We start from the raw sequence: 22027 nt of genomic DNA on the forward strand, positions 1-22027 counted from the left end.
CGGTCGGGGCTGGACCGCTTCCCGGGCCGGCTCGCCCCGCGCCCGACAACGGGGAGGGCGTTTGCCCGATTCGGGGCGCCCCCCCCACCCCCCCACCCCCGCTTTCCTTTGGGTCCCGGGCGCTCCATGTCTGGGTCTCCGAACAGCACCCGTTCCCGCTGATTCCAGAGCGGATGGGGGGGGGGGAGGGACTGGAGGGGAGCGACCCCCAGGGTGAGGGTCCGGACCCGCCGCCTCCTGTGCGCCCCCCGCCGGGGATGAGCTGCGCCCGGAGCCCTAATGGGGACTCGAACCCGGACCTCCTGGCTCAACCCCGGAGCCGCCCGCCGGGCCGGGCAGTACAGGACCTTCGTGGTCACTTCGGGTCGCACGGAGCTGGCAACGTGAGCACATTCGACAGTTGAACGAAAGAAATCACGCTTTGGGACGCTCTAAAGCCTTTATTTTGCATCAGGTAGATTATTTCGTCATAACACTTGTTAAGGTCAGGACAGCAACGAGAATCATTTGCTGCAGCCGCTGGGCCCGGAGCAGCCCTCGCCCCGGGTAAATGCAGGGCCAGGCTCCTGGGCGCGTCTCCCCGGCCCCGCAGACCTGGGAGCACGGCCCGTCCACAGGTCGATGAGGCTGAGGCTGAACTTCCGGCGGCCGCCGAGTCATTATGTCATAACGGTGATTAGACTCTATTTCTAGGGCATGTCTGTGAAGTGCTAGAGTTCATACATATTTTCAGTTTGAACATGGACAGTTAAACACTTCTTAATCCTAGCGGCTGGTTACAGGATTGTGAAAGGAAACAGCACTGCAAGAAGCAAACGAAAGGCCTTTCGGTCCGTTCATTAGAATCCTCAAGGCAGAGCCGCCCTGTGGCCCCCCAGGCCCGGCCTGTGTGGAGGGAGGGGCTGGGGGCCGATGGACCGGCCTCTCCCCCAAGCTCTCTCTGCACCTGAGCGGCCAGCAGTGTCAGGAGAGGTCGATGCCTCTCGAAGTCACATCTAAAACATTCAAGCCCGACAGCATAAAGTAGCCAAAATAACTCTGTAATTTTATAAAGCTAAGTTACATGTAGGTATATAATTTCATAAAGCTGAAGTTACATTCAGGTATCTGCCCTCCGGAGCCTCGAAGCCTCCGGAAAGCGCCCGCCCGCAGTCCTCTGCCCTCTGTACACAACAGCGCCCCACTCAGCACCTTCAGCAGCAAAAGGCCCATTTTCTGGGAGGTTCCCATCACCGGGGTCACCTTGTGCCCTATTTTTGGGGGTGAATGCAAGTGATGAGCAGGGTTTTTCTTTTTTTTTTTTTTAAAGATGAGTAGAAACCAAAGAAAAACATTTAAAAACACAGGTTTAAGACGGATTTGTGGATTAGCCCAACGCCCTGCCTTGTCTGCACTTTAATAAATGTCAGGCAAGTTCGAGTAGTTTCTGTCCCAGTAGCTGCCGGAGTAGAGCCAGTCCTGGGCCCCGTTGTGGGGGTTGGGGCCTTGATGGAACCACCTGTGGAGAGAGAGGCCAAGGTTTAGGGGCCTGGCAGCCCCAGGACCTCCCTGGGCAGCAGTTCACAGGAAGGTGTGAGGTAAGGGCTTGCAGATTCCCCACAGCACTTAGCCAAGTTGCTTAGCAGAATTAGGATGTCCTGTCTCTAAGGGTTGTTAGAACCAATGTTTTTGTCTCATTGTTCATCCTCTAGGCCCACTACCTTCCACTAGAAGTCCTTCTTTTAAAAGCAATTAGAAATTAGGAGTTATTTTCTTCGTATATATTGAAACCGGACAATCGATGGGTCCGTGCTGCCTGTCACTACTTGAGCCAATTCAGCAGAGACAGGATGGAATCCTATATGAGCATTTACCCCAATCCCGCTGGCAGCTGGGAGAGCCAAAGGTCACCCACAAGTCTGCTCTGTCCCCCACCATCAGCCAGCTGCTTGTATTGGACAGAAGGACAGAGATTACATGGGGAAGTAGGCAAAGGGACTCTACTAGAAGTCCTTCTTTTAAAAGCAATTAGAAATAGGGAATTGGGATAAAATGAACTTTCATGACTTAACTGCAGTAATGTTTTTGCACAGTTCAGAGTAAATGTCCCCCTCCCCCCCCCAAAAAAAACCCTTAAAGCTCCATTGTACAGAAGAGCTGAATGTTGAGGAGATGAATACCTCATCCAAGCTAACAGCTGATATAAAAGTTAAGTTTGATTTTAAAGACTGTGGCTTTTCAAACATATCACACTACACGTAGTTCACGGGAGGTATCTCACCCACATCTCCTGGGTCTCACCTTCTCCCCTTCTCCGTGCTAACATGGCCTGGGGCTGCATACCAGCCTCCAGCATCCTAACCTGTCTTCTAATCTGCTCTAGTCATTGTTTTGCCTTTTAAAGACCAGTGGCCCCTTTCCCAGGGCCCCAGCTTCCTCTCAGTCACGGAGTGCAGGCCTACTTGCCCAGAGGTTCAGGTGAGTGCAACGTCTTCTAACGAGGATTTTGTTTTCAGAGTAACACTTAGGAACATAGTCTTAACTGCCTTTGCCATTCTCTCCAAATAAATCGCTTCTAATAATATTTAGCGATTAAATATTTAGAGATTAAAAGTGAGGTGAGCCCGGCTGGTGTGGTTCAGTGGTTAAGTAACAACCTATGAACCAGGAGGTCAGGGTTTGATTCCTGGTCAGGGCACATGCTGGGATTGTCAGCTTGATCCCCAGTGTGGGATGTGGAGGTAGCCGATCAGTGATTCTCATCATTGATGTTTCTCTCTCCCTCTCCCTTCCTCTCTGAAATCAATAAAAATATATATTTTTTAAAAAGTGAGGTTTGATTTGTTTGCTAAGTCCCAAATGTTCCTATCACTACAGAATCATTAAAAACCCTGAGAAAAACCACTTGAGGTCAGGCCAACTCCTTGAAGCATCATTTAGTAAATGCCCATTGGACCGAGTGTTCTAGAATAAAATCACATACATTATTTAGCTCTGCGGGCTTTTCCCTAATTAGAAAATAGAAAAGCCTCGTGTAGACGATCAAAATATCTATCATTCAGACTTTGGTAACCAACTAGATAAATATTAAGGGCCCGTGACTTGGTCGAAGTCACAGAACTGTCGCCCAGTGTGAAGCACAGTTATGCTCTTTGGGTCTCAAAACCGGAGCAGCAGCAGCACTTGTAGTCGGGCCTGCAGAGCCGACAACAGAGAAGATGGCAGCTCCGAGTCAGGGAGCGACAAGGAACTTCAAACACCCACCGCCAGGCCGCCACCTTCTCCCACACGGAGCAGAGGGAGCGGGGAGGAGGAAGCTGGCGGGAGCCATTTCGCAAAGTGGTGGGCTTGGTAGCAAAGGCTGTTTTCTCTAAAGACCGTGTCAGGCCTGCAGGCCTCGCGGCGGCTTGTTGGGAGTGGGGGCTTGGACCTTGGGGTGGATGGTCTGATGCAAAGGGTTAGGCTTCCGTTCAGCTCCTGAGTCTTAAAAAATCACTTTCAAAACTCAGAAATGTATGGTCCACTTTCTACTTCTGAGTGGAGTCCAGTGTCCTTCACGCAGATCCTATGTCCATACTCGCCCAGTCCCTCGTGTCTGGAAGAGGAGAGACCTGTCTACCGTCCCGACACCGGCCCAGGTGAGCAGGCAGCTGAGATGTGTGCAGGCCGGCGCCTGCGTGGCTTCCCTCCCTCCCTGGGCCCGGCTGGGAGGCTCCTCTTAACTGGCATTTTCCTGGCATGACTGTGGGCACATTGATACTTCAACTTCCAAACAGCCCTTCTCTTGGCGGCGCGAGGGCTTGGTGGAGAGCACCCCTCTCGGCCCAGGAGCAGCCTGGGGGGCACCTGAGCCTGCTCTGCCGTTCCCCACGCCCACACCTGCGCCCCCAGGGCAGCCAAGACCCCCATGCAGAGCCCGCCCCGCTGTAGCCCCGCCCCGCGGCAGCCCCACCCCCGCGGCAGCCCCGCCCCCGCGGCAGCCCCGCCCCGCCGTAGCCCCGCCCCCGCGGCAGCCCCGCCCCGCGGCAGCCCCGCCCCCGCGGCAGCCCCGCCCCCAGGTCCCAGGCACCTGGTCCTCCAGTCCTCCTCCGACCTGGACCTGTTCTTGCGCGCGGCTCTCTGCTTCTCCTCCAGGCGTTTCTTCTCTTCACTGGCGAGATCTGAAACGAACACGGACGGGACCGCTTACGGGGCAGCGAGAAGCGCATCCCCGGGGTGAGCACGAGCTCCCGTTTCAGACGCACCCCCAGCCGCTGGCGGTGAACCTGGGACCTGTGCCCCGGTCGGTGGAGGCAAGGCCGGGCCTGAGCAGCAGCGCCTTCCCCAGAAGGAACCACCGCAGTGAGCAGCTGGGCGGAGAGACGCCACACGCGGACTTTTCTAAACTCTCACTGAGACCTCAGAGCGCCTCCACTCCTTCCTGGCGGATCCCAAGGACTTTCAGAAACACTGTGCGCCGTGGCCCCCCCAACTCAGCTGGGTGTTTAGTGAGAACACGCCTCCTGCAGGCACTGGGGACCCTGGGGGGGCTGCCCTGCCCACACTCACTGCCCCCAGCCTCTGCCCAGCAGCCAGGAGCGCCCCGCTGTGACAGCCAGGCCCCTGGGAAAGTGCCCCCTCGGAGACCCCATGACCGGGAGGAAATGCAACACCAGGAGATAGAAAAGTTGTCATTAGCCAAAGGGCGCAAAGCTCTTTGAGGCTTAGCAGGCGATATTTAATTCTAAAATACACAGCAAAATCATCAGTCTGAGGCACTTTAAAGCGATAGAAATGTTATCATCTTTTCAGCTTCCTCTCTGGTGTTTAAGATGCGCTTTTGGTTAGAACAGGCTGCTGGTTGCCAGGTGGGAGGGGTGGGGCTGGGGGAAAGGTGAAGGGATGAAAATGGGCAAATTGGCAGCCGCAGAATCCACAGGGATGTGAGCACGGCACAGGGAGCAGTCAGTGATGCTGTAACCACTGCGTGTGTGTGTGTGTGGGGGGGGGGTGCTAGCCTCACGGGGATCACTAAGTTACACCAACGTCTCACCACCATGCTGCACCTGAAGCTAGCAGTGGTGAATGTCAGTGACTGAAGAAGGAAAGACGACACTGCCTCGGTCATACAGAGTGTATGCAATGACCAGGGGGCACTGGCCTGACGATGGGAGCTAGTACAGTCTACCTCAGCTTTCCAAACTTAAAATAAAGTTACCAAATTTAAATCACATTTTAATTTAAAAATGTCTAAGAAGCATGTCTCCAAGGGCTGGTTGTCCTCGTGGGCCCTCCGAGTGTGGGTGAGAGCCAGGGAGGCTGACAGCCGGGGGGCGGGGGGGGCTGCCGCTCTGCCTTTCCTAGGACGTAACGAACACCCGAGAGACGAGAATGCGTGCCCTCCAAGGACACTAGCAACCGCCAGGAACAGGCCCGCCCACCGCCCACAGGAGCCACGCTCCCGCGGCACCGCCCGCCACTTACCGATCTCCCCGTTCTCCATGGCCCTGATGTCGGGCCGCAGCCGGCAGTCCGTCTTGGGAATCACGCTCTCCATGTCCTTGTCGGTCTCGTTCAGCACCATGGCGAAGCTGGTGAAGTTGTACATCTACAAGAAGCAGGTGCCACGTGAGCAGGTGCCAGGACAGCGGGCACCAGGGAACCACGGGCGGCGGAGCAGGTCTGATCTGACGGGGACCCGCCTGTGTCAGGCAAGGACCGTGCCCGTCTCCACTGGCGTCAGGGCCGCCTGTGGGCCTCGGCCCGAAGGCACCTGGAAGCAGGCCTCACAGAATGGACACCCCGTGTCGCCGCCAGGTTAGGCAGAACTATCAGCACCGTCAACATTCTCTCTACGTTCGTCATGGAAATCATTCCCGGCTGGACCGCAAGAGGCTGCGTCCACTTCACTGAATGAAGCCAGTGCCACTCCTAAGGAATCACCAGCCCCCGTCCCAACACCTCTGCCCGGCCAGGCACGGGGATGCCCGCACAAAGTCCTGGCTCTCAGGGTCAGGGTGAGCGGGAACTGCACCCCGAGCCCACGAGGAACACGTGGGGCCTGTTGGGACCCCTCCCCCCCCCGCATCCCGCCAGCAGGGCCTGCACACGCGGGAAGAGCAGCCTCGGGGCTGAACGTGGACAGCAAGGCCGTGTCCGCAAGCGCAGCCTCACCTGCGCGGAGTTGGGGGGCCGGGGGGCTATCCGCCACAGGAGGACGCTCCCGGGGATGACAAAGACGCTCTCAGAATCGGGCATCGGCATCTCATCTGACTCCTCAGATGCGCTCACCTGGAGGACCCAGCAGATGAGCGGAATCAGAACGTTTTAAAGAATAACTTACAAATTGGAAAACGCACCATTTATGCACTGCACCCCCAGGACGGACCCTGCCTGGCCGGCCCAACTCTCCTTCTCAGCTCCTGCCTGGCCCTAGGCCTCGGGCGTTGGTAAAGCCACAGCCATAAAGCCAGGAGCTTGGTGTTTGCAGCCTCAGTGGCGTTTGCATTCAAGGCGTTACTATCACCACCACTTCCACTCTCGTATTTTCATGTTTTGTGTGTTTTTTAAGGCAGACTAACTCAGTTGAGTATTTACTGGAACATGATGAGAACTTCATGCGAAGGTTATCCTCTTGGGGCAGTTAACGAAATGATCACTGACACAAAACCAGCAGACATCCCGAGAGCATGTGACAAGAAAAGAATCCTGGCGATGAATACGTTTTAAAAGGAATCCTGGAGACAAGCATCTGTTCGTTAAAAAGGTTCGAGGACTCTCATTTATATGTTGATTAAAACAAGACTCAAGGAGAAAACTATATGCGTGAGCAGGATAGAAACAAGGTTAGATTGAGACCTAGGACAGGCCGCCCCCAAGGGATGAAGACATGCCCCCCCCGATACCACCTTCCAGGAGGCTCACCTGTTTGCTGTGCTTCTTCTCTTCAGTGTTTTTCTTATCGTTTTTTTTGAAGGCGTCGAACGTGGCAGGGTCAACACTATACAGACATTCAGTCCACTTCCCATAGAGGGCACACAGCTTCTTTTTGCTGCCGAGAGACAATAAGACTCAGCCAGCAATCAAACCAGAGCTCACCTATCCCTGACTGTTATTATAAAGCAGCTTATTATCAGACTAGAGGCCCGGTGCATGAAATTCATGCACTGGGGGGGGGGGGGTGCGTCTCTCAGCCCAGACTGCATCCTCTCGCAGTCCGGGAGCCCTCAGGGGATGTCCGACTGCCTGCATAGGCCCACTTCGGGGAGAGGGCCTAAGCCAGCAGGTGGACATCCTTAGCACTGCTGCAGAAGCGGGAGAGGCTCTAGCCACCACCACTGCGCTTGCCAGCCATGAGCCTGGCTTCTGGCTGAGAGGCACTCTCCCTGTAGGAGCAGAGCACACTGACCACCAGGGGGCAGCTCCTGCATTGAGCATCTGTCCCCTGGTGGTCAGTGCACGTCATAGCGACTGGCTGTTCTGCAATTCTGTCCATTTGCATATTAGCCTTTTATTACACAGGATTCTTTAAAGAAACAGATTACCTATAAGAAAGGTATTTCAATGTATTGAAATGCTTCTTTCTGAGGTTAAGGCAGCAGATTTCAATACTAGTTAGCAAACTACACCTATACTATTCAAGCATTTTTAAATGGACACTTTACCTTTTATCTTGAATGTAGCCTTCGACTTTGTGTAATTCCTTCCCAAAAAGGCCACATGGCTTGAAATTCAACACACATTTGTCCCCGGTCCTACGAAGGAGACATGGAGCCCAGGTTACCACTCAGCGCGGCAGAGGCAGGAGAGAATGAGGACTATGGTGACGTTCCCAGCAGCACTGCCACTGGGCCCACGACAAGGAAAAGTGAAGCAGGGCCCTAAAGAGTAAGTGGCTTGTTGCTATGGAATGAATATCTGTGTGTCTCCAAGTCCATATGTTAAAGCCCTAGCCCCTGATAAGGTGGAGTTTGGAGGTTATAAGGTCACGAGGGTGGAGCCCTGCGAAGAGGGTTAGTGCCCTCAGAAGAGACAGGAGAGATGCGCGCACGCTCTCTCTCTCTCTGCTAGGTGAAGACACACAGCATGGCCACCTGCAAACCAGAAGAGGGCTTCCCAGATATCACCTCTGCCCCTTCATCTGGGATGTGCCGCCCCCCACGCCGTGGAAAGTGAAGTCCCACTGTTACGGCCCAAGCTCGCACGACCCTTGCCTAAGGTCACAAAGGAGGCTTTGAATGCACTCTTCCTAACTGTTATATCCCCAACCCCACCCTCTGCGCGAATAATACAAACTCAACAACATAAGCACAGCGAGTGGCTGTATTAAGATTCATCGAGGCCAGGGAAGCTCAGACGTCACCGAGTTCACACTCATCAGAAACAGCAATGAGCTCTGTTCATCAGATGAATGGACGCCTACTCTCTAATAGTGATAGTGCTTGTTTGCGTTTATCTAGAGGTTTTCTTAACAAAGCCACTGAGAGCGATGGTGACACGGAAGGGAGCTGGGTGCCCGCGGGGCCTCACTTGTGGTTGGTGATTTCCACGTTGCCGTACTGCTCGATCCAGAGCTTCCCCACGATGATGTTGTGCACACAGCAGGTCGGGTTTGTCCACGTATATGCCTCATTGTGTCTAAAAAACAAAAGCAAAGCCAAACCCAGAAACATAAGCAGGAAGTGTTTTGTTTAAAACGCGCATTTGTCTCAAATGCCACTGCTGAGGACAGCCACTCCGAGCTCTGGGGAGCGGGCTCCGGGGTGTTGGCTCCCGGCAAAGCAGGGTCGCCTGACCACTTTGTTTCTTAAAAGGACGCAAAAGCTTCAGGAAAAACTGCCCTGTAACCACCACCAAACTCCAAACACACGATGTGTATCACCATCCAAGGCATCCAAAAGTTAGGTGAGAACATATTAAAAAAATAAAATTAGAGGCAGGAAATAAAATGAAGGCCTGTTATTTGGCACTTTCCAGAGCACGTACCCTGTACCCTCAGCTCATCAAAGGGAAAAAGTCACGTGTGTGAATAAGCTCCACTGGTTTTAATCCTCACCCGAGGATTTGTTTATTGATCTGAGAGAGAGGAAGAGGGAGGGGTGGGGGGAGGGAGAGAGAGAGAGAGACACTGATGTGAGAGAGACACTGACCGGTTGCCTCCAGCGCTCGCCCTGAACAGGGATGGAACCTGCGACCTCAGTATGTTCCCTGTCCGACGGCCAGGCAACGGCTCCAGCGGAACATATGCCCAGGGCATCCTAGCAGTGAGGTGATATCCTAATAACCTCTGAGATTAGCTTCTCAGTGTGTATGATGCATTTTGAATTCTGTATGTGAATTTCTTACTTCTGAGTAGTGTTCCATTCACTCACTGATCCAGTTTTGGTGATGGTGAACAGAATACTGTACATATCTGTGCGCTGGTTTATGTGAGAAGAGGAGTCTTGCCGGGAGCCGGTCCATGCTTGCTGTTTCAAGGGACCTGGCATATATGGCATACTGTTCTTAACATGTTTGCTCACCTTCTTGGCACTATGTGTTTTAACCAAGGTCTCTGAGAAAGGTTGTTTCCCCAGGTAGGGATTTTCCCCTGAAGTTAGGGAGGGAATAAAACCTCTCAACTAGTGCCAGGTGGGTAATTAATCACTTTAACTACGAACAATCATGCTTAAGCTACATAATCTTTACTCCCTGGAATGGAGATAAGAAACGCCCTAACCCTTGGAATAGAGATTGATAGGATTGGAATCAACTGGTATAAATACAGATGTAAGAAGACAGAACGGAGAGAGACAGAAATTGGCACAGAACCTACACAGAACGTTCTCTAGAGACAGAAGAACTTCGCTGGAGAGAACATGGCAAAAGATCCTGGACAGAAACTGGCCTCAGAACCTAGAGACAGAACCTTGCGAGAGAACATGGCAAAAGATCCTGGACTGAACCTGACTACAGAAATTGGCAAGAGAACCTGACTAGAACCTGGTGACTGAACCTGGCTGGAGAACCTGGACAGAACCTGGCTGGAGAACCTAGCGAGGGCACATGGCCACAGAACCTGGCTGGAGAACCTAGCAAGAGAACATGGACACAGAACCTGGCTGGAGAACCTAGCGAGGGAACATGGCTACAGAGCCTGGCTGGAGAACCTGGAGAACCTAACAAGAGAACATGGACACAGAACCTGGCTAGAGATCCTAACCAGAACTTCGCTGGAGATCCTGACCAGAACTTGGCTAGAGATCCTGGCTAGGCTGCTGATCAACTGAACGCTGCCTCCGTGTCATTCCTTCTTCGCCGACTCCGTCCACACCTTTGGGGACCCCTGGACCTGCTGGGGTCGGACCCCGGCAGAGTCTCCGTGTCTCTGGAGCAGGGGGCCATTTGGACATTTGTACCGTCCAGGTCTTTCCCCGCCAGCAGGAAGGACAGGCCCACGTGGGCGGAGTCTGTCTTCCCTGGAACTGAGAGCTCAGGTCTTTTCTACGGGAAAGCAGAGAACTTGCCGCTGACCGAAGGTCTGCGATGGCCTCACACACTTGTCTCAGCGATCCAGAGCGAATCCAGTTTGAAAGATGGTTAAACGAAGCGTTAGCGTGCGATCTATAGAAAGCGTGTTTCATAAGAACCACCACAAAGCGGCCAACTGCTTGCTAACTCACAACAGATCCAAACAAGTAGTTAACTTTTCAAACACACCCAGACCGATCGGCAATGGCCATTACCACGCCTCTCAGTTCTTCTATCTGCAGGTAGATTGTGTATACTTGCGCGTGATGCGTATACTCATGTGAATACATATACCCCTGCGTGATGCGTATACTCGCGTGTGATGCGTATACTCGTGCGTGATGTGTATACTCGCGTGATGCGTATAGTCATGTGTGATGCGTATACTCGTGTGTGATGCATATACTCATGTGAATATATATACTCCTGTGTGATGCGTATACTCGCGTGTGATGCGTATACTCACGCGTGATGTGTATACTCGCGTGATGCGTATAGTCATGTGTGATGCGTATACTCGTGTGTGATGCATATACTCATGTGAATATATATACTCCTGTGTGATGCGTATACTCACGTGTGATGCATATAGTCGTGTGTGATGCGTATACTCCTGTGTGATGTGTATACTCGTGAATACATATACTCCTGTGTGATGCGTATACTCGCGTGTGATGCGTATACTCACGTGTGATGCGTATACTCCGTGTGTGATGTGTGTAGTCGTGTGTGATGCGTATCCTCGCGTGTGGTGCATATAGCCGTGTGTGATGCGTATCCTCGCGTGTGATGCATATAGTCGTGTGTGATGCGTATCCTCGCGTGTGATGCATATAGTTGTGTGTGATGCGTATACTCGTGTGAATATACATACTCCTGTGTGATGCGTATACTCCTGTGTGATGCGTATACTCGTGCGTGATGCATATACTCGTGCATTATGCGTATACTCATGTGTGATGCGTATACTCGCACATGATGCGTATACTCATGTGCACGTGTATATACAAATGGCTTGGCCCCAACTTACTCGAGAAGCTCCAGGGTGATGGTCCCTTTGGGCTCTGCTTCGACGCTCTTGCCCCAGAACTTGAGTTTGGGGTAGATGGAGCCATGGAAGACGAAGTCGTTGTTCAGCCCCTCAGCATGGAAGGCGCTGATGGGCGGGTGATGGCTGACCTGCTCGGAGATGAGTCTGAAACCAAGGTCATCTCTAAAGATTAAGAATAAAGTCACATTATCATTAATTCTCATCATGGATTGTGTACATTACTGTCATTTCAGTCAAAAAATATTATACGAACTCAACAAAGTAAATAATTCTTTATTATCCTGATGAAAGAACAAGTTAATATAAACTGTACAAATGCACCCAAACTGCTAAGTCCTCTGTTACTGTAACTCTAGCCATTTAAACTTATTAAAATAAAGAAAAACGTGAATTTCAGTGAGTTGCACAAACTGAGAATGAATATTAGCAACGGAAGCCTGAAACGTTTCATTCCTTTCCGATCAGATAGAAGGGCCTAGTGTGTCTGCTGTCAACTATCGGGGAACGAATGAGATCAGAGCTGTGCAGAGAACGGGGACACTCAGAAAATTAAAGCCAAGTGAATCCCTAAGCGCGTGGAAGCACGAAGCAGGCTGCGGCCGGCACACGACGGCGACGCAGACACACTCGCTGCCTTTACGCCAACTGGACACATTTATACAAAGACGTTTCATATGATTATAAACCCCAACCCCGTCTTACGATCCACATAAGAACAGGAATCGTGACATCCCCACAACCGCATGTTATAATGTCTGCTGTGCAAGGTTTCAACGTGTGCGGCATCGTCCCTAAAATAGTCAGTATCACAGAAACAAACATCCAAACTGTTCACTTGCTCTGGTCACACAACATCGTCGGTGATGCTCAGTATGCATTTTCTCTTTTCACTTTAAAAGTTACACGAATCGTGCACATCCACACAGCGAGGGATCTCACCGGACCAGCTCGTACGTCTCTCCCAGCAGCGGGTTGAAGGGCTTCCCCGTGCGCTCCCACTGCGAGGCCACCGCGGACACGGCGAACGCGGCCACACACTGTGGACGGGACGGGCAGCAGGAGGTTAGAACAGCCTCGCCTGTTCCTTGTCAGGCACAGAAATTCTGCTTCGGGCTGTAATGTATAGCCCGGCCAGCGTGGCTCAGGGGTCGAACGACGACCTATGACCCAGAAGGTCACGGTTTGATCCCTGTCAGGGCACAGGCCCAGGTTGTGGGCTCCATCCCCAGTGGGGGGCGTGCAGTTGGCAGCCGATCCATGAATCCCTCTCATCGACATTTCTCCCTCTCTCTCTCCCTTCCTCTCTGAAATCAATAAAAATATGGGTTTTTTAAAAAAATAAAATAAAATGAAGACTCAGAACAGCTCAGCAGCTCTGGGTGTGCCCTGGACCCTCCTGCTTCCCCGCGGGGCTCAAGGGTCCTCCCACCCCGTGGCGCTCTGACCGGGGACGGCGGGAAGGACGCAGAGGACACCAGACCAGCCGCCTCTGTTCCAGGACATTCCCCAGCCGCCTGCTGGACCACAGGACTCCGTGCCGTGTGTTTGGGGCAGGGCCGGGGGCGGGAGACAGGGAAGTCTCAGGCCTCCCTAAGCCCCCCACTCCAGGGCTGCTCGAGCCTCTGCCCACCTGCATCCTCTCCGCAGGGTCGGAGAGCGAGCTGGCCTTCTGGATGAGGTACGTGTGCTCCATGTACTCGGTGAGTCGCTGCAGGAAGCTCAGGGGCTCGTTGAAGATGACGGGCATGGTGATCTTGGACAGCTCCTGCCCAGAGAGAACAGGGTCACCGCTGCCCACACAGCCAGTGCCCGCGGAGCCCACAGCCGCAACTGGGAGGGAGGGACGGGAAGGAGCGTCTCCTGGAGTGAACCCCAGTTCAACCCACAACCTTCCCGAGCGCCCGGGCGTGGAGCACGTGGGGCGCGTGGGGCTGCTGAGCCAGGGCTGCAGGGCGGAGCGGCCGGGAGCTCCCGCCCAGGGAGCTGAGACCCGCTCCCCAGCGAGAGTCTGCTTCAGGTCGGACTTAGGAAACGGGCCGTGCATGGAGACATCCCAGTGGACTCGGGATGACCCGCCACCATCTGGTGCGAACAATTTTCCAAAACAAATGTCAGGCTGTGTTTGAGGGACAGCATTGAGATTTCCCGCGCACATGGATCCACTGTAGCTGTGGACAGGGACGAGAAGGCTCCGCCTGCGCATCCTACAGAACAGGTTCGCTTCTGTCTGCAGAATTACACACTCACAGTCGACGTCCACAAATAACTCGGTAACTGGGTGGGGTTCTCTGACCTCAACTACAGCCTGTTCACAATGGCCAGCAAGCAGCAGGAGGTCCTTTAAAAAACTCACTAAGCAACAAACTTAACTTGGGATTCTCTGGAATGTTCTGGAACATTCTGGTACCTTCCCGACTTTCCACCTGCGCTCTTTCCCTTTTTCTGGGGGTTGGGTCTTTCCTGAGCCTGCGGACTACAGACAGTCAGGGGACCTCTGCAAGGCGACCGACCATTTGAGTGACTGTCCCAGCTCTGAGGTTTTCCCCGAAAACATTCCCGTTTTTACCGACCGGCACAATTAAAGACAACACGACCTGCACAGAACTAGACCCGGAGCCCAGGAGGAGCCACCACTGGCTCAGGGCCATGAACTGTCCCAGGGCCAGGCCTGCCGAGAGCAACGGTGGGCGACAGTATGCAGGCTCCTCGGAAAGATAAAACCAGAACCAGCACAGGATCCAGCGATCCCAGGCCTGGGTTACAAAGGAAACAAACGCTATCGCAAGGAACCATCTCTGCCCGCGCTCTCTGCTGCCTGCTGCCTGCGCCGCCTGCTCGCGCCTTAGACTGTACCTGCCGCAAGGTCCTGCTGTCAGCAGGTCCTCTTGCTAAGGACTTGCAGTGACATTCCTGGAGGGAGGTCACCCCTGCCTCACCCACTGCACCTCCACCTGGGGGAGCACACTGCCAGCCCCCCCCCCCCCCCCCGCGCTCCTGTGGGCTCCCACGGCCACAGAGCTGTTCGCAGCCGGGCCCTCGGCGCTCAGCACAGCGCTGCACTCGCCTGCCCGGCACCTGGCGGCAAGCTCCTCGAATTCCAAACCTCCTGTTTAATGATTCACAGCAGCTCCCCTGGCGACATGGGAAATAAGTCGGTTACAAAGCCACATGCTCCAAACATAGTCTAACTTTATAAACACATTATGTACAGACATGAAAACAAGTATTAGGTCACAGCACCAAGCTCACAGCCGTTGTCTCTAGGAGGTAGCGGAAGAGTCACTGTGACTGTCTTCTTCACGCTTTCCTGTATCCTCCACGTTCCCTACCGTGAACATCTACCGACCTTCCAACCAGGGGTCAAACCAGAGATCATTTCAAACCTAACACTTTCCACCTGGTGCAAGGACAGGGCGGGAAGCCAGCCTCCCACCGCAGAAACGGGTGTGCACACACACACGCACACACGCACGCACACACACGCACACACATGCACGCGTGCATGCACACACGCGCGCGCACGCACGCACGCACGCACACGCACGCACGTCAATCATAAAGCAGGCCAGAGAAAAGCAGTGTACGTGGCATAGAAACAGCAGATCAGTGAAGTGTGCGCCGGCTGCCAGGCCCCAAGGTAAGAGTCCATTGTAAACAGCAGGTGGGAAGGTGGCGCCAGGGCGGGGGCGGGGCGCTGGTGGTGGGAGCGGACTTTGAGACCTGCCTGCATGGCAGAGACTTCTGTAGGCCGATGGTGGTGGTGGCAGAACTGTGTTCATGTAGCTCACGCCACTGAGCTCACATGAAAAACAGGCGAGACAGCACACTGTACGTCATAAGCAACCAGTTCCTAGAGGAAAAGGAAAGGGCTCTGGGAGCCAGTGCCTCGCTGCCCGCTGCTGTGTGCCCAGGAGCAAGCCCCTCACCCCCCAGTGGGGACTTCACTGCCCACCTCACAGGCTGGTAGAGATTAGGTTAGTTTACGTAAAACCACTTGGGATCGTGCCGGGCACACGCTAAGCGAGCAATCAACGCTGGCTACCGTCGTCGTCACAGCACAGGCAGAGCAGGGCGCTCTCCACGGCCTGGAGGCAAAGCGCCTGCGAAGGCGCCTCTCGCCCCATGGCCTGGGCAGCCGAGCTCTAAAGAAGACACTGAGCACCCAGCACCAGCACTGACTTCTGAGGGGAGGGAGGATGGAAAGGGCAGGCTCATCCTGGGTCCCGGCCGGCAGGGGTCGCTGCAGGCTGGCTGGGTGCCCTCCATCTGAGACCACAGCTCCCCGCCCCCTCTCTCCCCACCCCCGCCCTAGGAGCATGGGGCTCTCCGGCTCAGCTCTCTCCTTAGATCTGCATTCCTCTTTGCTGTGCACCATGGCAGGGGAGATTACTTAAGAAATGCGAAGGATTTAGTCATTAAAGAAATGAAGACGTTTGCCTAAAAGTTTGATGCTGGATTTTCCCCTAAAAACATCATGAGGCCATAAAGTGCTCACTGAGGGGGAGACCCTGTTGGGGTGAGGGCAGGTCAGATGGGCTCCTGGCCTAGGGGCCTCCTCCCCACTCCTCAGCAGCCGGGTCCGCAGCCCTCTCTCACATGCATCTCCCGGGAAAGGTCCGCACGAGCAGAACCCAACAGGGAAGTGTCCACTCGCCTGGCGGGTCAGCACCAGCTGAGTCAGCACAGCACGCACAGCCCGGCCGCGAGGCTCAGTGGTAAGCGTCGAACTATGAACCAGGTCAGGGTTCCATTCCCGGTCAGGGCACAGGCCCGGGTTGCGGGCTCCATCCCCAGCGGGGGACGTGCAGGAGGCAGCTGATCCATGATTCTCTCTCATCATTGAGGGTTCTCTCTCTCCCTCTCCATTCATCTTTGAAATCAGTAAAAATATATTTTTTTAAAAAGTGTGGTACAAGCTCCAGAGACCAACATGTGAAGGACATGGTTCGAGCTCACTCAATGAGTAGACTATTTTTAATCGCCTGGAATTCTAAAAGGCTTTTTAAACCCAAATTTGAAATCTAAAATAATGCAAACGCCTTCCTGCTTCCTTTAGTAACTCACGTGTCAGCTACGGGGACCGGGAAGGTGCGCATCTGTGCAAACATCGAGAGGGTAATGCCTTACTGTAAGAAGCAATGGAAGCCTGAAACGTTCCACTCCTGAAACGTGGGAGGGGCGAGGAGGACCCAGAGGGAACGCACGCATGCAGGCGGCGGGAAAGAGGCGTCCTCTCCCGGAGCAGCGCGTGCCGTTTACACAGCGACGGCCTGCGTGCCATCCCTCTATTCGTCTGCCATTATCTCTAAATGACCTCACAGTTATCCCAGTTAAAATCTGCCGTCCTCGGAGATTGAGGAGAAGCTCAGTGACACCAACGCCCGCTCGTTCCCTCTCGGACATGCACGGAGACACCACTTTTTTACGCTGGCTATTGCGTTTGCGAGATGTTGTCTTCCACTCACTGGTATTGTGTGTGTTCCCACAGGAAAGGCAGTGATGAGCAGCCTGCAGGCCAGGTTTCAGGGGGAAACAGTAGCTGGAATGCTCTTACCTCTGGGAGCTCAGGCAGCAGGGAAATTAAATACTTATGCCGAGCAATTCTACCTTGTGACCCAGCTAAGAACAACGTTTAAATGTACCCACCAAATGCACAGCAACCAGTGATGACACGGAAGAAAGTCTTAATTGCGAATGCTCATCAGCTGATAAACCAAGGCGAGAGAGAGAGAGAGAGAGAGAGAGAGAGAGAGAGAGAAAGGTGGGAGGGGAGAGAGAGGAGAGAGAGAGAGGGAGAAAGAGAGGAGAGAGGGAGAGAGAGAGAGGAGAGAGGGTGAAGGTGGGAGGGGAGAGAGAGGAGAGAGGGAGAGGAAGAGAGAGGAGAGAGAGAGAGAGAGAGTGCTGCTTCATCACCTGAGCACCAACATAAGCAACACAAAGGCGGGCCCCTCTCTGGTGTGGCCCTGACCGACAGGGAGAATAGATTATATGTAAAGTCCAGCATCGAGATGCCCGAAGGCGCAAACGCTGAAGGTCTGGGCTCCAGACAGGAGCTGAGCTCAGGCCGTGGGCTGAGTCGCTGCTCGGCCACCACCGGCAGGTCCTCGCCGGACTGGCCCCGAGCGAGGGGGCTCCTCACAGACCTCAGCAGCCCGGGCTGCTCCCAGATGTGCCTCCGGGCGGAGGAAGCTGGGGAGTCCTCCCCCAACACCCCACCTCCCACTGCTCCCGGGGACGTGAGGTCACTCTCACATCCAAGGGCCTCGAGGTCCGAGGTCTCCCAGACTGTGCTCCTCAGCGGCTCCCTCTTCACAGCGTGTCCGTCACCTCCTCCCTCCGCCCGGGGTCCCTGCCCTCTGGGCACCACTGACTGTCTGAGGCCGGACCCCAGACATCCCGGCCCTCCGCCTTCACGCAGGTGACCCCGCTGCCCCGCACCCCCAGGTAGCCCGGGTGAGCCCACTGCCCCGCACCCCCAGGCAGCCCAGGGCAGGGGCAGATGTGGAAGATGCACCCCAGGAAGGAAGGGCGATGGAGCGGGAAAGGGGGGCGCTTGTGTGTGACCTCATGCGGGGCCCTGGTTGCAGCCTGAGGCAAACCCAGGGAGGGGCAGACAGGAAAACGAGAGGAAGAGGCGAACAAGGTGTTCCCTTCCCCTCCTTCTCCTGGTCGCTGTGTCCCTCTGGCTGGAGGCACCTGGCCACCGACTGGGGACGGGGGAACAGGGACAAACGGACATGGACGCACGGCTGGGCGCATGGCTGACAGTCTCCACGACCACTCACTCGGGCACCGACAGCCCAGCAGGCTCCCGGGCAGAGATAAAAGCATTTCACCAAAAATACTCTATTGGCAAAGGTGTGTTTCGGTGAAAACATTCCCATTTCCTCCACCTCCTCAGCCTGGAGGTCCGCAGAGGGAGGGATGCAGCTCAGGAGCCAGGGCTGGGGTCCTGGCCAAGCTTCCCCTCGTTTCCTAGCAACCCGAGGGCCTATGGCCTGGAGGTCACAAGACCTCCTGCAGGTTCAGTTTCCCAAATGCTTGTTGTCCGCAACCTGAGGGGAGTCCTGGTTAAGCTGTCAGCTTCTGGGTCCAAAAACCATCTCTGCTCTTAATTATTCTCCGACTCGCATATCGTGGGGAAAAAGTCAAAGAACTGAATGATATTTCCAGGCAAAAGCACAGAACGCCTCCTCCCATCTGTGCTACTAATACGAGCAAATGTGTTAACCCCTCAGCCTGTTCAATCAGAACATCATTGATACTGAAGGTCCCGGCTCATTAGCAATAGGTGGTATTCATTCTCAGATACCTAAACCCAACTGCAAAGTCCATTTTACAAATGACATGGCACCTGTTACGTTAGTATTTTCACACACTGTCATGTTTGTGATTTGATCATATACTAACATACTCGATGCAAAGACACTTTAGCACTTAAAGTCCTGCGGTCACCGACAGCCATCGGAACGTTAACTTTTACATGTGCTTTCATGACAGGACAATAAGGTCATCGGTAAACGACCTTCCAAGAAGGAAGGTCAGCGAGGACAACATTCTGTGGCGAATACAGAGTGGCAATGGCTAGTCAGGCTCCTGGAGACAGATGCTGGCCTTGGACAGTCACTAACACACTGCTGGCCACTCCTGTGAACCAACTCCTGACACCACCCCTCACGGACCCGGGAGGAACGGATGGCGGGAGGCGCCAGCAGCCCGTCCCCAGGGCCAGAGCCATGCAGCCACGTGGGGGGGTTTGCAGAGGTGCTGCTGCCCGCACAGCCGAGACGGACTCCAGCCACGGGGGTCCGTGCGCTCGCAGGCTGTGAGCCGACTGGATGCACTGGGCTCCTGCTCACTTACTCACAGAAATCGTCGCCTGCGGGGACGCTGGCTTTCACGGACGCACGCATATCAGTGCGGGTCCTGGTCACAGTGCGCTTACCAAGGTTTTGGAAACACTGACTCTGAGGCATAGAGATGGATATTAATTTTGTCCTGAAAATGTCACTTCCCAAGAGGCTGAACTGAATCATGAACATCTCGTTTAACGACAAACACGAGGTGTGTCTGACGCGTCTTCACAGACGGAGACGGGGTGAGCGCTGGTCCCCACGTCTCGGGTGTTGGAGCGAAGACTGAGTTCTCTGTGAAGACACCCTCCCAGACAGTTTACACGAACGACCCACCCACCCCTCCATGCGCCTCCTCAGTGCCAATTACCCCCTAAGCACCACGTCAGGGGCCACGCGGGTCTCGCAGGAGAGTGGCCGGGCCCCAGCGGCCGAGTGTAGCTGGGTGACCCTCCAGGCAGCAGGACCAGAAAACACCCGTTTAAAGTGCCAGCCCCTGGGACCAGCCCTGAGACCAGCCCCTGAGACCAGCCCCTGAGACCAGCCCCTGAGACCATCCCTGGGACCCACATGCAGGACGTCAGGGCAGCCCCCAGGCAGAGAGCAGGGGCAGCAGGAAAGGCCGAGGTGGGCGCAGCCCCGGGGAAAGGGTCGCGAGGACACAATGGAGAGTTCTGGAGGACACTTCCCAGCGCAGGGACACACTGAGCGTCCCAGCCGCACACGGAACCGCACACAGGCCCACGGCTCAGCACACGCAGGTTTGACATTTTCACCATTCTCGTGGGTCAAAGGTCACACGAGAAGCACAGAGAGAACTTGACCCAGAACTGCAGCCCGAGTGACGGACTGGGGACGCTGTTCTACAGACGGAGATATCATAACCCCCGGCTGCTGCCACCGGGCACTGGGCCACCTGCATGGCCAGCCTGCAGACAGCGAGTTCACACGCGTCCCCGCAGCGAGCGGAGCTGCTCTGTGCCAGGCGTGCGCGTGCGGTGACGCGCTCCCGTGGGATCTGCCCTCTCCAGGAGGGTTCTGGGCAACTGGGGAGTCTAAGTGGAGCGTCACCTCCGTCCCTGCTCCCACGAGAAGGCACAGCAGAGCCACAGCGACTGCACAGAGAGGCCACGCTCGACAGGAAGCCTGCCAGCCTGTCCGCTGGGTTCTGGGAGGTTCCACCGCCAGGCTGTGCGCCCCCGTTTCCCCGCCCCCAGGACTCTCTTCCGCAGGAAGCAGGAGGCTCTCTGCAGCCTGCTGGAGGACAGACCACCCCCTCCCCACCCCCTCCCCCAGCACTCACCATCCCCACCCCTACCCCCCCTCCCCCTCCCCACGCACTCACCATCCCCCCTCCCCTCCCCCCCACGCGCTCACCATCCCCCCTCCCCTCCCCCCCCACGCGCTCACCATCCCGATGCACTTGCGCAGGATGCTCCAAATGCTGAAGTCGTTCCTGGAGAACATGGGGGACGGCAAGCTCGTCCTGAAAAGGAAAAGAAACCAAGACTCAGCTGTGATGCTTTGACGCGGGAAGGAAAGGTGCTGCCCCTCTGAGAGCCACAGGCAGCGCACCGCACAGTGTGGGGGGCAGGGGGGCCAATGGGAAAGGGGGCGTCTGTGATGCTTTCAACGATAAAGGTAAGTTTCTAAAAAGAACAACAAAGTGGGTCGCAGACGGGGAAGCAGGGGGTCTGGGCAGAGCCCTGCTCCCTGCCCTCCGACCCCAGGGGTCCCCACGGACCAGCGCCCCGAGCTTCCCTGGTGATGCCTGGGATCTCCGTGGGGTCCGCTGCTCGGGCCCCCCCAGGGGGTGCCGTGCCCTCACCATCTCCTGATACTTAAATAAGCGGTTGTGCTCCAGGTTGTAAATCCTGGAACTAAGCCATCCAAGAACCTCGTTTAGTGGTTGTAAGAAATGAAACAAACGATGAAACCAAGTGGAAGTCAGGCCCTGCACCAGGTGCATGCGGGGTCCCCACAGACGCCGACAGTGGTTAGCACTTAGCAACTGCAGACGCATGGGACCCTCAGAGTCAGTCTGCAGAGGGCGGCTCCGGCCCTCCGGGAGCCTGGGCGTGGCCGGAGGCAGGGGGCCGGGCCTGAGCTGCAGCCCTGAGCTCAGCCTCAGGAGGCCCCAGCCCAAGGGAGCCACCCGCCCTCCCTGCCCACAGGGCAGCACCACGTGGGGAGCGAGGGCGCTGGACCAGGCCCTGAAACTCCGGGATAACAGCGCATCCTTTTCCACGACCTCAGGCCAGGCCAGGGCTGCTGGCCCGGCCGCCATCTGAAATCCACCCCCATCATGAAGATATGCAACAAAAATTACCTCCTAAACAACGTCTATAAATGAACCGAATGAATTTGAGTCACATTTTAAGGTTTTCAATAAATAACGCGGTAAAGCCTCCATGTGAAGTTCTCCCGACGGCTTTTCCTTTTTCAGGGACAGGCACTGCTCCCGTGGCAGGTCCGCCCGCTACGGCCACATTTTCCTGGCCCAAGCCCGTGCGCCTGGGCTTGAGCCCTGCCACTCCCTGCCACCTGCCATGCAGTGCGGTTTGGGAGCCGCCCACCAAGGACACTTCCATCTTGTCTGTGGGTGTCAGTCAGGAACGTGGGGAGGCCGAGGGGCGTGAGCCCGGACAGGTGTGAA

The 22027-nt window shown here is 55.3% G+C and overlaps 1 protein-coding gene across 10 annotated transcripts in view; it reads right to left on the minus strand.

Annotated features, from left to right (window-relative positions):
• Window positions 1–420: 420 nt before the first annotated feature.
• Window positions 421–22027, minus strand: part of OSBPL1A (oxysterol binding protein like 1A) — a 108742-nt gene continuing 87135 nt past the window's right edge. For all 10 annotated transcript variants that reach the window (XM_081096682.1, XM_081096687.1, XM_081096689.1 and 7 more), the window contains 11 exons: window positions 20782–20857; window positions 13149–13283; window positions 12458–12555; window positions 11498–11680; window positions 8488–8595; window positions 7623–7712; window positions 6883–7009; window positions 6133–6249; window positions 5443–5566; window positions 4049–4139; window positions 421–1498 (listed from right to left, as the gene is read on the minus strand). In XM_081096682.1, coding sequence (XP_080952808.1) covers window positions 1396–1498; window positions 4049–4139; window positions 5443–5566; window positions 6133–6249; window positions 6883–7009; window positions 7623–7712; window positions 8488–8595; window positions 11498–11680; window positions 12458–12555; window positions 13149–13283; window positions 20782–20857 — 1252 coding nt within the window. In that variant the 3' untranslated portion in view covers window positions 421–1395. The remainder of the gene's footprint in view (window positions 1499–4048; window positions 4140–5442; window positions 5567–6132; window positions 6250–6882; window positions 7010–7622; window positions 7713–8487; window positions 8596–11497; window positions 11681–12457; window positions 12556–13148; window positions 13284–20781; window positions 20858–22027) is intronic.

Source organism: Myotis nattereri, assembly GCF_964212035.1.
Source record: "Myotis nattereri genome assembly, chromosome: 8".
NCBI lineage: Eukaryota > Metazoa > Chordata > Mammalia > Chiroptera > Vespertilionidae > Myotis > Myotis nattereri.